The 15,264-nt window shown below is 48.6% G+C and overlaps 1 protein-coding gene across 4 annotated transcripts in view; it reads left to right on the top strand.

Moving 5' to 3' along the window:
• The window catches only part of EPRS1 (glutamyl-prolyl-tRNA synthetase 1), a 113,374-nt gene that overhangs the window by 7,560 nt on the left and 90,550 nt on the right, over positions 1 to 15,264 (top strand). For all 4 annotated transcript variants that reach the window (XM_040430449.1, XM_040430452.1, XM_040430450.1 and 1 more), the window contains exon 2: positions 13,886 to 13,970. In XM_040430449.1, the coding sequence (XP_040286383.1) occupies positions 13,886 to 13,970 (85 nt within the window). The remainder of the gene's footprint in view (positions 1 to 13,885; positions 13,971 to 15,264) is intronic.

The raw sequence follows: 15,264 nt of genomic DNA, 5'->3' as shown, positions 1-15,264 counted from the left end.
GTAGGAAGTAAGGTGGGCACATTGTCTTTGTACCGGGGATCCAGCAGGATGGCAACCCAGTAGTCCGCACACGTTAAAATGTGGGCAACTCTGCTGTCGTTGCGCAGGCACTGCAGCATGTAGTCGCTCATGTGTGCCAGGCTGCCCAGAGGTAAGGACAAGCTGTCCTCTGTGGGAGGAGTATCGTCATCGTCCTGTGTTTCCCCCCAGTCACGCACCAGTGATGGGCCCGAGCTGCTTTGGGTGCCACCCCGCTGTGAACATGCTTCATCCTCATCCTCCTCCACCTCCTCGTCTTCCTCGTCCTCCAGTAGTGGGCCTTGTCTGGCCACATTTGTACCTGGCCTCTGGTGTTGCAAAAAACCTCCCTCTGAGTCACTACGAAGAGACTGGCCTGAAAGTGCTAAAAATGACCCCTCTTCCTCCTCTTCCTCCTGGGCCACCTCCTCTTCCATCATCGCCCTAAGTGTTTTCTCAAGGAGACATAGAAGTGGTATTGTAACTCTGATAACGGCGTCATCGCCACTGGCCATGTTGGTGGAGTACTCGAAACAGCGCAACAGGGCACACAGGTCTCGCATGGAGGCCCAGTCATTGGTGGTGAAGTGGGTCTGATCCGCAGTGCGACTGACCCGTTCGTGCTGCAGCTGAAACTCCACTATGGCCTGCTGCTGCTCGCACAGTCTGTCCAGCATATGCAAGGTGGAGTTCCACCTGGTGGGCACGTCACATATGAGGCGGTGAGCGGGAAGGCGGAAGTTATGCTGTAGCGCAGACAGGCGAGCAGCGGCAGGATGTGAACGCCGGAAGCGCGAACAGACGGCCCGCACTTTATGCAGCAGCTCTGACATGTCGGGGTAGTTGCGAATGAACTTCTGCACCACCAAATTCAGCACATGCGCCAGGCAAGGGATGTGCGTCAAACCGGCTAGTCCCAGAGCTGCAACGAGATTTCGCCCATTATCGCACACCACCAGGCCGGGCTTGAGGCTCACCGGCAGCAACCACTCGTCGGTCTGTTGTTCTATACCCCCCCACAACTCCTGTGCGGTGTGGGGCCTGTCCCCCAAACATATGAGTTTCAGAATGGCCTGCTGACGTTTACCCCGGGCTGTGCTGAAGTTGGTGGTGAAGGTGTGTGGCTGACTGGATGAGCAGGTGGAAGAAGAGGAGGAGGAAGCTGAGTAGGAGGAGGAGGAAACAGGAGGCAAAGAATGTTGCCCTGCGATCCTTGGCGGCGGAAGGACGTGCGCCAAACAGCTCTCCGCCTGGGGCCCAGCCGCCACTACATTTACCCAGTGTGCAGTTAGGGAGATATAGTGTCCCTGGCCGTGCTTACTGGTCCACGTATCTGTGGTTAGGTGGACCTTGCCACAGATGGCGTTGCGCAGTGCACACTTGATTTTATCCGACACTTGTTTGTGCAGGGAAGGCACGGCTCTCTTGGAGAAGTAGTGGCGGCTGGGAACAACATACTGTGGGACAGCAAGTGACATGAGCTGTTTGAAGCTCTGTGTGTCCACCAGCCTAAATGACAGCATTTCATAGGCCAGTAGTTTAGAAATGCTGGCATTCAGGGCCAGGGATCGAGGGTGGCTAGGTGAGAATTTACGCTTTCTCTCAAATGTTTGTGAGATGGAGAGCTGAACGCTGCCGTGTGACATGGTTGAGATGCTTGGTGACGCAGGTGGTGGTGTTGGTGGTACATCCCATGTTTGCTGGGCGGCAGGTGCCAACGTTCCTCCAGAGGAAGAGGCCGAGGCGGCAGCAGCAGAAGAGGCCGAGGCGGCAGCAGCAGAAGAGGCCGAGGCGGCGGCAGCAGAAGAGGCCGAGGCGGCGGCAGCAGCAGAAGAGGCCGAGGCGGCGGCAGCAGCAGAAGAGGCCGAGGCGGCGGCAGCAGCAGAAGAGGCCGAGGCGGCGGCAGCAGCAGAAGAGGCCGAGGCGGCGGCAGCAGCAGAAGAGGCCGAGGCGGCGGCAGCAGCAGAAGAGGCCGAGGCAGAGGCAGCAGGGGGAGCCTGAGTGACTTCCTTGTTTTTAAGGTGTTTACTCCACTGCAGTTCATGCTTTGCATGCAGGTGCCTGGTCATGCAGGTTGTGCTAAGGTTCAGAACGTTAATGCCTCGCTTCAGGCTCTGATGGCACAGCGTGCAAACCACTCGGGTCTTGTCGTCAGCACATTGTTTGAAGAAGTGCCATGCCAGGGAACTCCTTGAAGCTGCCTTTGGGGTGCTCGGTCCCAGATGGCGGCGGTCAGTAGCAGGCGGAGTCTCTTGGCGGCGGGTGTTCTGATTTTGCCCACTGCTCCCTCTTTTGCTACGCTGTTGGCTCGGTCTCACCACTGCCTCTTCCTCCGAACTCTGAAAGTCAGTGGCACGACCTTCATTCCATGTGGGGTCTAGGACCTCATCGTCCCCTGCATCGTCTTCCACCCAGTCTTGACCCCTGACCTCCTGTTCAGTCTGCACACTGCAGAAAGACGCAGCAGTTGGCACCTGTGTTTCGTCATCATCAGAGACGTGCTGAGGTGGTATTCCCATGTCCTCATCATCAGGAAACATAAGTGGTTGTGCGTTAGTGCATTCTATCTCTTCCACCCCTGGGGAAGGGCTAGGTGGATGCCCTTGGGAAACCCTGGCAGCAGAGTCTTCAAACAGCATAAGAGACTGCTGCATAACTTGAGGCTCAGACAGTTTCCCTGATATGCATGGGGGTGATGTGACAGACTGATGGGCTTGGTTTTCATGCGCCATCTGTGCGCTTTCTGCAGAAGACTGGGTGGGAGATAATGTGAACGTGCTGGATGCACTGTCGGCCACCCAATTGACTAATGCCTGTACCTGCTCAGGCCTTACCATCCTTAGAACGGCATTGGACCCCACCAAATATCCCTGTAAATTCTGGCGGCTACTGGGACCTGAGGTAGTTGGTTCACTAGGACGTGTGGCTGTGGCAGAACGGCCACGTCCTCTCCCAGCACCAGAGGGTCCACTAACACCACCACGACCATGTCCGCGTCCCTTATTAGATGTTTTCCTCATTGTTCCCGTTCACCACAATTTTGAGAGTGGCAAATTTTGGAATAGTTTTTCAACCCAGAACAAAAAGTGTGCTTTTACGGTCACTACAAATAACTTGACCAGCTAAAACAGTACAGATTTGGTTGAATAGAGATGTGAGGCCTGTTTTTTTTTGCACTGTGTGACAGGTTAAGGTTTAATCTCAGAATCAGACTTCTATCTGCACGGTAGCGTGTGTCTTAGGTTTTTCTGAATGACACTATCAATACCTTCAATGTAAGATATCCTTTTTGGGATAGATTTCAAGTAGGCTTCAAATACCAGAAACTAGTTATTTTGAGAATGGCAAATTTGGGAATGGTTTTTCAACCCAGAAAAAAAAGTCTGCTTTTACGGTCACTACAAATAACTTGACCAGCTAAAACAGTACAGATTTGGTTGAATGGAAATGTCAGGTCTATTTTTTAGGCGCTGGGTGACAGGCTCAACTTGCCCCTGATGTAATATATGGCCAAAAAATAACCACACTGTTGATGGTTAAATGCACTTGGGTGACACAGGCTCAGCCTGCACCAGATGTAGTATATGGCCAAAAAATAATCAGACTGTCGAGGGTTAAATGCACTTGGGTGACACAGGCTCAGCCTGCAGCTGATGTAGTATATGGCCAAAAAATAACCAGACTGTTGATGGTTAAATGCACTTCGGTGACACAGGCTTAGCCTGCAGCTGATGTAGGATATAGCACAAAATAACCACACTATCGATGGTTAAATACACTTGGTGATAGCTTGTGCTGGCGCACCACAAGTCACAAAATGGCCGCCGATCACCCCAGAAAAAAAGTGATCTAAAAACGCTCTGGGCAGCCTCAAAAAAGTGAGCAAGTCAATAATAGCACTTCAATGATCCACAGCTGCAGATCGATCACAGAATGAAGTCTTTTGGAGGAGATAATCTGCCTAATCTCGCCCTAACGTCGCAGCTGCAACCTCTCCCTACACTGATCATAGCAGAGTGACGTGCGGCGCTACGTGACTCCAGCCTAAATAGAGGCTGGGTCACATGGTGCACTGGCCAATCACAGCCATGCCAATAGTAGGCATGGCTGTGATGGCCTCTTGGGCCAAGTAGTATGACGCTTGTTGATTGGCTGCCTTGCAGCCTTTCAAAAAGCGCCAAGAAAGCGCCGAACCCGAACACGGACTTTTACGAAAATGTTGGGTTTTTACGCCCCAGGTGCATTATCTTGCACTTATCAACATTAAATTTTAGTTGCCAGATTTTTGACCATTCCTCTAGTTTTCCTAAATCCTTTTCCATTTGGTGTATCCCTCCAGGAACATCAACCCTGTTGCAAATCTTTGTGTCATCAGCAAAAAGACAAACCTTACCATCGAGGCCTTCTGCAATTTCGCTGATTAAAGATATTAAACAATATGGGTCCCAGAATAGATCCCTGAGGTACCCCACTGGTAACAAGACCATGGTCTGAATATACTCCATTGACTACAACCCTCTGTTGTCTGTCCCTCAGCCACTGCCTAATCCATTCAACAAAATGGGAGTCCACGTACAGCCTTATTCTACATAATTAAAAAACTAATCTTTATTTCATGATGGAATAACCTTTGGATGGTAATATATTTTCCTCCAAAAAGCATTTTATATAAAAAAAAATCCGATTCAAATAAAAAAAATCAATCAGATTTATTTTTTGGATTTATTTAAAAAAAATCATTGATTTTTATCCACCCTGCTTCCAGTACCTGATTATGGGGGGGGCGGCCATCTTGCCTAAGCTGCTAACATCATTTAGGACTCATGCACACAAACGTATTTTCTTTCCGTGTCCGTTCAGTTTTTTCCCCCCAGACCATATGCAGAATTATAAATTTAAAACGGTCCGCAAAAAAAAAGGAAGTTACTCCGTGTGCATTCCGTTTCCGTATGTCCGCTCTGCAAAAAAAAAAAAATAGAACATTTTCCTATTATTGTCTGCATTACGCACAAGGATAGGACTGTTCTATTAGGGGACGGCTGTTCCCGTTCTGCAAAATATGAAATGCGTCATCCATATTTTTTGCGAACCGCAAAACACATACGGTCGCGTGCATGAGCCCTTAGAGAGATGATTTGCGGCATCCACATGGGCCACAGACACAATTATATAAGAAAACCTGATATAAACAATAGGTTGTTTCCTGATGACACTTTCCCAATCGCTTGAGACCCCCTATCAGGGTGATTGGGGTTGGCAATATTTTTCCTCTTGTCTCATCACCCCTCGCCCGTGCTGCGGGTACGTCTCCAGCCATGAACACTACGTTATGTGCCTGTTCTTCGGTCGCAGGTTGTGATGCCTTTCACCCTAGATGTGACCATCCCATCAGAACGATCTGCATCTCAAGCAGCGGATGGGTTTGCTACGGCCAGGCTACTTGGTGATGTCATGCTGATAGTTTCGTGGCCCCAAAGTAGGTGACAGGGTCTCTTTTAAAGCGGAAACGTCTGTGATTTGGTGGATCTGCTCAGTGGTTTTCGTGGCGACTCCTTTTTAAAGGGGTTATCTGGGAAAGATGATCAGATCTGCGTTGGTGCGATACCTGGAACTCCCTCGGATCAGCTGTTAGACGAGGCCGGGCGCCCAGTGAGCACTGTGGCCTCCTCCTAGCTCAGTGACATCACCGTACAACGGTCACATGACCTGGTTGCAGCTCAGCCCCATTCAAGTGAGTGGGGATTACCGCAATGCCAAGCACTGCCACTACCCTATGTACGGCGCTGTGCTCGGTGACCTGCCGGGTAGCCGCCACGCTCGCCAGAGCTCCAGTGAGCATCGCGGGCCCCCTGAAACAGCTGCTCAGTGGGGGTGCTGGGTGTTGGACCTCCGCCGATCCTGATGATAGGTCACCATTATCAATTTCTGGATAACCCCTTAAAGCCTATAGAAGTAATATGTATCGTAAGACCCCCAAGGGGGGGCAGCAGCCACCGTACAGAGGGATAGCCCTCTGTCTCACCTCTGGAATAGGACATGCTGCGCTTACTCAGTAATGCTGTATGACAAGGAGCCCTTTTTATGATCCGAGCTGATTAATGGCCGGGAGATGATGCATAATGTATGATAAATTAAGGCCAACTTCACCCGCGAGCGACGCTAATGGATTCCTGAAAATGGCCTGACTTTATCGTAGGATAGTGATTAAGAGCGCGTCTACGAGGCGGGTCCACGGCAGCGCTACCATGCATTTCTCTTTTCCTTTTTTTTTTTTTTATCATATAGTTTACTGGAAATCTTCAGCTTTTTCCACCCCTGGCATATTGAGTTAACACTTTTTGCGATCAGTCGTTTTATGTTTGCAGCTCCTCTACAGAACTATATATTTCCACGGTAGCAGACTACAAACAAACTGCGGACTCGGATCTTGGGGTTATGTTACCTTTCCATGATTACCCCACTTCTCACTGACCTGACAAATGTAAGTAAGGGCTGTGGGTGGACAGATTGAAGAGAGTGTGACTACACAGGGTTGGTTTGTAGTCTGTTACCATGGAGACGTAGCTTTGAACGTTATTTAAATATTTAGTGAAGACTAGTTGCTTCATTTTAGGTTAGGGTCCTGCTCTGTTGCCGGGAACTGTTGGCCATCTTTCTTGGAGACATTATGGGTGCTTAAAACTCACCTGTCTCTAGTGGTCCTTTTGTTTTTTTGGTTGTTTTTTTAGGTGTTTTTTCCAGTATTAATTACCTTTCCTCAGGATGTCATTAATGTCTGATTGGTGGGGGTCCAGCTCCTGGTGCCCCCGCCGATCAACACTGTGACCTCTCCTAGGCCAGTACTGAGCATAGATCATCAATATAAGAGTCCTGGAAAACCCCTTTAACTCCTGCAGCCTACCTGGCCGTATAAAACGAGTTCTCAGTCGGCCTCGGAGAAGCCTTTAATAACAGGTTGAACTTTTTATTATCGTAAATCCGAGTTGAATGTCTCGTATTTGGAGAGTCAGGGTGTGTGAAGTTGAGGGATTTTCTAGCAGGCATTTCCCAGGAGCCAGGACTCCAGTGCTTCCAGTAAATTACCACTGTCGTCTAACTTTTTGGGTTCTTTGGATGATTGACAGTTCTTATTGTCAAATAAGAATGAAGCCCTTCTGGATCAATATCTCGGAGGCCTCTGGGCTTGTACCAGAAAAACCTGTTCTGCAGATGATTGTAATGTTCCTGACACTGTATTGCAGCCCAGTCATGCGCTTTGTAGCTCGTCAACATGTCAGAGAAGTAAATTAGGTTTGTTTAGACCGGAGGTCCCTTTAAGGCCTCATTCACACATCCGTGGATTTTCACGGACCACGGTCCATGAAAACCCATCCTGCTGAGTGCACGAGCGCACCGCGTCATTGGTTGCTATGACACCGTGCGCTTCGTGCTGTCGCTGTACAGTAATACACTCTATATGGGGGCCGTAAAAAATGCAGACAGCACACAGTGTGCTGTCCGCACTTCCGTTCCGCGGCTTCGCAAAAAAATGCAATAGCGGACAAGAATAGGCCGGTGTCAGTGTTTTGCGGATCCGCAAAACACTTACTGACGTGTGAATGGACCCTGAAAGGAATGGGGACGTGTGTTGTTCGTGGAACACTGACGAGGCTTAAGGGATGTCCTCATGAAACCTTCCTTGTAAAGCTCTGCTCACGTTACATCAAGGGACCCATGTTCGGCATATATATTGGGAAAGTCCGTGGCCTCCATAGGGATCAGTTTACCGAACAGAGGCCACAAGTTTTTTTTCTTTTCTTTTTTTTTTACCCGTCTCCATTCGGCAGGTGTACATTGGTATACCTTTTTTTCCCCTGTGGTATGTGTAGTAGACTGTGCTATTCTTGGGCATAGGCTTTCTCTGGAGATGTATATATGTCTGGAGATCCTGGATGGTACAAGAGCCTTACATGGTGGAGAACATGTAAGATCAGAGCACTAAATGGATCAAGATGAGACATCAAGAGCTCGGAGCTTCTTCAGGGTATCGATGATGCTGGAATCCAAAAACTCAACTGACACTGTAGTCTTTGGACTGGAGGGCAGATTCCCGGACAGAGGCTGGTTACACCGGCTCATATATACATAGCATTGTAGTTGAGCCTTGGCGATCCCTGCCCCCGGGGGAACTTCTCTTTCATCGCTGTTTTTTCTCTTTTGTTGCTCGCTTACTTTTTATGACCTGATTTCATTTTCTGATGAGCCACAATGGCCATAAATGTCTCATCTGTGCCGGTGCTGTCTCTTTGTGAGATGTTTTATAATTTGCTTTTCTTCTCCATGTAAGGCCAGAGCAGTGAAAAACTTGCAAGATTGCAGGATCAGACTACGCTGGGTTGGTTTGTAGTCTGTTACCATAGAGACAGGTCTTATTTATACACAACCAAGTCAAGTTGGTCAAACTACTGTTAACAAGTGTGGGCTAGACCCTTAAATCCAATGATAATTCACAACTGATGGGTAGCTTAGTAAAACTTAACGATTAATAATATCAAATAAAATGATAGGCCCTTTAAAGATTAAAAAATGTTGCATTGAGTACAACTAGAAAACTGCATAGATGTCTGCACTGCAGTATAATCACAGAACAGGAGGGGACCCAATAACAGGGATAGCGGTGATATAGAGTGAGAGGATGAAATAGATGAAAGGACACAATGCTGGGTCGCAAACCCTAGGTGTCCCTAGATCTATCTCCTTCCCCCTCACTTTCTAGCCCTGGAGTCACCCTTCCTACGTATAGACGGCCCAGCTTCGTCCGACAGATAGAAAAGGTCCAAACAATCCTGACCCTCTAACTAGCCGAAAAAGCAAAAAGACTGACAAAAATGAGGTTGGCTATATAGTGTCACTATTCGGCTGGTTATGGCCTTCAACACTAGAATCACTCGACACTCTAGGGACCTTTTGTTATCCCTAACAGTAGTAATTAAACATGTCCCGACGCGTTTCCTGAGTAGTTACCAATTCCCCAGGGGACTAGACTATATACTTATGACCACTAGGTATCGGGTCACTATTCAAGTCAAGTATATACAATGAACACAAGTCAGTTGTACTCAAGCTGATATGGTATGGTCAGCCCAACAAGATATCGGTCACCAGTCTGATCAAGTGTGTTAGATTATAAACTTCTGACCACTAGGTATCAGGTCACTATTCAAATCGGGTATATACAGTAAACACAGGACAGTTGTATTTCAGGCTGCTACAACATAATCATCCCAAATTCATGTGACCCCAAAGTCTCGGGTCACCAGTCAAATTAGGTGTATCAGATAGACACACAATATGATTAGAGTCCAAGCTCATATGATGAAATCAGCCCAGATCTAATTCCATTCAATACTCAATAAGGTGTTCACTCCCATGCATTGAATCAGCCGTCCTGGTCCAATGTTGCCAGTGGATATTATCAGCTGTTCAATGCAGTGCGCACCAAGCAAAGGCACCGAGTCACCATTTACTTATCTGCTCAGGTGTTGGATGACCATTGTGCACAGACAGCTGATGCGGATGTCTTTCCTCGGCGTCCTGCGTGTGGCAGCAGCGATGGGGATACATTTGCGGCTCTTTTAAAAGGCCGCGCTTCTCCGCCCATTAACTTCCTTTAGCATCACGTAGAAGCACTGTATTATTCCATACCCCATGCACTAGGATTGAGGGCGGTAGAGACATTCCTCAGCACAAGGGGACGGCCATTTTATCCCCACAATGTTTTTGTATTGCGTCTACTTGACTTCATATTGACGAGAAACTACTTTTTGTTTGACGGGGTCCTTTACCACCAGCTCAGGGGCACCGCGATGGGGAGTTCTTGTGCCCCATCGTATGCAAATTTGTTCCTGGGCTGGTGGGAACGGACCCTGGTATTTAGTGATGTACCCAGTAATCACATCACACGAGTGATTACATGGGCCAGGTTTATAGACAACATTTTTGTCGTCTGGAAGGGCGAGGAAAAGGACGTTGTACAGGACTTGAACACCAATTCCATCAACATGAAATTTACATCAGCGTTCAGAACCAACACTCTTCCATTTCTTGACATTGAAATATCAAGGGGCACAGAAGGTATGATCCAAACAAGAAGATTCAGGAAGCCCACCTGTACGAACTCCCTTCTACATTGGAGTAGTCACCACCCTCAACCCCTGAAGAGAGGGATCCCGGTGGGACAGTACCTAAGGATTAAGAGGAACTGTTCCACCTGGGGGGACTTTAAACAACAAGCAGATGATCTGCGATGCAGATTTCGTGAGAGGGGCTATCCTGGCTCAGTTCTCAGATCAGCATATAAAAGAGCTTGTGATAGCAATCGAGACGAGCTACTGTATCCGAAACCTAAAAAGACAGACAGTGGCCCCATGCGCCTCATAGGAACCTTTGATGGCGCGTCAGAAGAGGTTAAGCAAGTGTTGAGGAAACACTGGGAAATCCTTCAACTTGATCCTGATCTCAAGAGAGTGATTTCTGAAACTGTGCAAGTAACTTATTGTAGGGGCATTAGCCTAAAAGATCGCTTGGTCCATAGCCACTTCAGTAAGACACAAAGGAAATGTGGCTCCGGCGTCCCATTGGATGTTATCTCTGCAGTGGCTGTGTGGCTTGTCCACATATAGCTCAGGGACGTTCCTTCAGTAGCAACGTTACAAATAAGACATATCAAATTAGACACTTTGTAAATTGCCGCACCAAAGGGGTGATATATAAGGCAAATTGCGACTGTGGCCTTGAGTATGTGGGCAAGACCACTCGGGAGCTGCGGCGACGAGTGGGGGAACACCTTGGCGATATAAGGAATAAAAGAGACACCATTGGCGAAACACATCAATGGGGTACACAATGGTGACTTCTCCAGCCTTAAATTTATGGGGATTGAGGTGGTTCCACGACCAAGACGAGGAGGGGACTGGGACAGGAGGGTCCTGCAGAGAGAAACGTGGTGGATCTTCCAGCTGAATACGGTGTCTCCCATGGGGCTCAATGAGCAGCTGTCATTCAGTTGTTACATTGATCCCTGATTGCTGTCAATCGCCACCTTTACTCCACCCTCCCGTCGCCCCCCTCCCACCTTGTCCGGCCCTCTTCCGATACCCTAGTACAGTGATGGCGAACCTTTTATAGACCGAGTGCCCAAACTGTAACCCAAAACCCACTTATTTATCACAAAGTGCCAACACGGCAGTTTAACCTGAATACTACAGTCCAGTATAGTATATCTTCCACATACTTTATCATTTAGCTATAATAGCTTGCCTACATTCAGTGCGCCCTGCGCTGATGAATGGCAGGAAAAGTCTAAGGCATATTGGTACACTATAGACTTTTTCCAGGGCACAGGTGCCCACAGATAGGGCTCTGAATGCCGCCTCTGGCACCCGTGCCATAGGTTCGCCACCACTGCCCTAGTAGGTAACCAGTGATATCACATCTGGCACCCACTGATGTGGATGTGACCCACTGTTTATTAGGGTGGCCAGACGTCCGGTTTTAGGCGGACAGTCCGGTTTTCAGGCTCCCTGTCCTCCGTCCGGCACCGGGCCTGGACGGACGCAGGGATGTCCTCCTTTTCAGTGGCTCACGTCTCAGACAGCAGCATTGTGCTGTCTGAGTGTAAGCTGCAGCAACTGACCGAGGCTTCTCTCACCCCCAGTCAGTCACTAGAGCCGCAGAAATGACTCCCTGTGGCTGACTGAGGGGGAGAGAACCTTCCAATGACAAAGTTCTTCCCACTCCTCCCCCGTGTTTTTCCAGCCGATTGTGCGGGCGTGGCTTCACGGATACGGGGGCGTGGCTTCATGCCGTTTGGAGGCGTGGTTTTGATCATTGTGGGTGTGGTTTGGGGTGTTGTGGGTGTGGTTTGGGTCAGTCCGGCTTTCTAGGGTGAAGCCAGTGGCCACCCTACTGTTTATACTTAAAATCAGATGATTACCTATTATTTGGGCTCCAAACTTTGATAACTGCCGAATCTAGGTTATTGTATAGAAGGATCGGCCTCATAAACTCCATTACACCTCCTCGGGGTTTGCGGACTTGACAAACTCCCAGGATATTTGTTATATCTGAGCACTGTATGAGGTGGACCAGGATTGCCCATTGGTCTAACTGAATGCTTTGCGACCAGCCCGCCCACTGATGACGTCGATAGGCAAGAGCGGTTGCCGGGCAGTGAATAGGTATCGGCATCCGGAGCACTATCCCATTGCATCATGATGATCCCTCCCGTTGGTGACGTCTGTATGCTCGAATGGTTGCCTGGTAATCAAGACATGCCAACATCCTGAATGCTTCCTGGTGCCGCTCGGTCATGTGACCGGGAGAGGAACACATGTCCTTACATGTGATCCGGTCACGTGATGCAAAGGGACGGGAATGGGCGGAGAAGCGCGGCCTTTTAAAAGAGCCGCAAATGTATCCCCATCGCTGCTGCCACACGCAGGACGCCGAGGAAAGACATCGGCATCACCTGTCTGTGCACAATGGTCATCCAACACCTGAGCAGATAAGTAAATGGTGACTCGGTGCCTTTGCTTGGTGCGCACTGCATGGAACAGCTGATAATATCCACTGGCAACATTGGACCAGGACGGCTGATTCAATGCATGGGAGTGAACACCTTATTGAGTATTGAATGGAATCAGATCTGGGCTGATTTCATCATATGAGCTTGGACTATAATCATATTGTGTGTCTATCTGATACACCTAATTTGACTGGTGACCCAAGACTTTGGGGTCACATGAATTTGGGCTGATAATGTTGTAGCAGCCTGAAATACAACTGTCCTGTGTTTACTGTATATACCTGATTTGAATAGTGACCTGATACCTAGTGGTCAGAAGTTTATAATCTGACACACTTGATCAGACTGGTGACCGATATCTTGTTGGGCTGACCACACCATATCAGCTTGAGTACAACTGACTTGTGTTCATTGTATATACTTGACTTGAATAGTGACCCGATACCTAGTGGTCATAAGTATATAGTCTAGTCCCCTGAGGAATCGGTAACTACTCAGGAAGCGCGTCGGGACATGTTTAATTACTACTATTAGGGATAACACAAGGTCCCTAGAGTGTTGAGTGATTCTAGTGTTGAAGGCCATAACCAGCCAAATAGGTACACTATATAGCCAACCTCATTTTTGTCAGTCTTTTTGCTTTTTCGGCTAGTAGAGGGTCAGAATTGTTTGGACCTTTTCTATCTGTCGGACGAAGCTGGGCAGTCTATACGTAGGAAGGGTGACTCGAGGGCGAGATAGATCTAGGGACACCTAGGGCTTGCGACCCAGCATTGTGTCCTTCTATCTATTTTATCCTCTCCCTCTATATCACCGCTATCCCTGTTATTGGGTCCCCTCCTGTTCTGTGATTATACTGCAGTGCAGACATCTATGCAGTTTTCTAGTTGTACTCAATGCAACATTTTTTAATCTTTAAAGGGCCTATTATTTTATTTGATATTATTAAACGTTAAGTTTTACTAAGCTACCCATCAGTTGTGAATTATCATAGACAGGTCTGCATCGAAGCCGTATACAGAACATCGTAGGATATGTGAAATCCGTCATGCCTGATCCAGCTTCACGGGCTCCCTGTAGTTATTAAATGGTCATTATATCTAGTAGGTGTAGCTGACTGTATGGCCGGCTTTAGACCCCACACAAGATTATTATTTTTGTAATATCTCTTACACGCGTGTTACATAGCTTACTGCTCATGAGTTGGGGGATGACAGATTTTTCTACCTTGTTCCACCGAATTACTTTTTCCACTAATTCAGTCCTTTTTGTTTTTGTTTTTTTTTCCTTTCTTTTTTTCAGCCGTATTGTGGACTGTGCAACATCTAAAAGGCAAAGTAGAGGTTAATGTGGAGGACGGAAAAGAGACTGCCCTGCGAGTGTCAGAGTGAGTGCGTAATCTCTTTCTAACGCTCTTCATTTGTGCTATAGTTTGCTGTGGTCATTGATAACAAGCAATTGATCACACGGCCAAAATACACTTCGGAAAAATTTGTCCGGAGGCTGACCTGCGGGAAATTCACAGCGGTGTCCAGTTGGAGTCTGCATTCCCCCTATTCAGTGGGATAATCCATATGCGGCTACCGACTGTGGATTCTGCACAGACTCTGTGTCAGGAAGTGATATGCTTCCGTCTGCCCCCTCAGAGAGAGAACTTATGTCTGCCAACTCGTAGAGGAAGCCTGTGAGTCCTTCTCCCTCTGCCCTTTCATAGAGAATTTGAGTCCTGATTTCCACTTGCCCACTCGTAGAGAAAACCTGTGAGTCCTGCTTCAACACCCCCCCCGCCGCCCACTCATAGAGAGAGTCTGTGAGTCCTGCTTCAGCACCCCCCCCCCGCCGCCCACTCATAGAGAGAGTCTGTGAGTCCTGCTTCAGCACCCCCCCCCGCCGCCCACTCATAGAGAGAGTCTGTGAGTCCTGCTTCAGCACCCCCCCGCCGCCCACTCATAGAGAGAGTCTGTGAGTCCTGCTTCAGCACCCCCCCCCGCCGCCCACTCATAGAGAGAGTCTGTGAGTCCTGCTTCAGCACCCCCCCGCCGCCCACTCATAGAGAGAGTCTGTGAGTCCTGCTTCAGCACCCCCCCGCCGCCCACTCATAGAGAGTCTGTGAGTCCTGCTTCAGCACCCCCCCGCTGCCCACTCATAGAGAGAGTCTGTGAGTCCTGCTTCAGCACCCCCCCGCTGCCCACTCATAGAGAGAGTCTGTGAGTCCTGCTTCAGCACCCCCCCGCTGCCCACTCATAGAGAGGGTCTGTGAGTCCTGCTTCAACCTCGCTTTACATTTCCACCAACTCATAAAGGCGAAAGTGTCAACCACTGTGAGTTGCCTTAGGGGGGGGGGGGGGGGGGGGGAGAACAGGACTCGCATGTTGTTTCATAAGAGTCCTGGTGGCATTTTAACAGATTTTTACAAGAGAATACTAAATTAAATAATATAATCCTATACATATATTTCCAAGCTCAGTATCTCCCCCTCTGCACTAGGCTGCGTTCGGGTAGGAGACTGTGGCATGAGTCTAACAGAATCTGATGATCTTTATATTAGCCCTGACTAATGCCTGTTCTGGAATGTTTATTAGAAGTGTATAGTGCGGTGATCAGATAGGTGTCAGATGTGCTGGAGTAGTCGTGGGGTCGGAGGGGTCCTGGGGAAGGTACCTTTTCTGAATCTAAAGCAA

This window comes from Bufo bufo, chromosome 4 (assembly GCF_905171765.1).
Source record: "Bufo bufo chromosome 4, aBufBuf1.1, whole genome shotgun sequence".
Taxonomy (NCBI): domain Eukaryota; kingdom Metazoa; phylum Chordata; class Amphibia; order Anura; family Bufonidae; genus Bufo; species Bufo bufo.
Note: the sequence above shows the minus strand (reverse complement) of the source record. Positions and strands in the feature narration are given on the sequence as shown.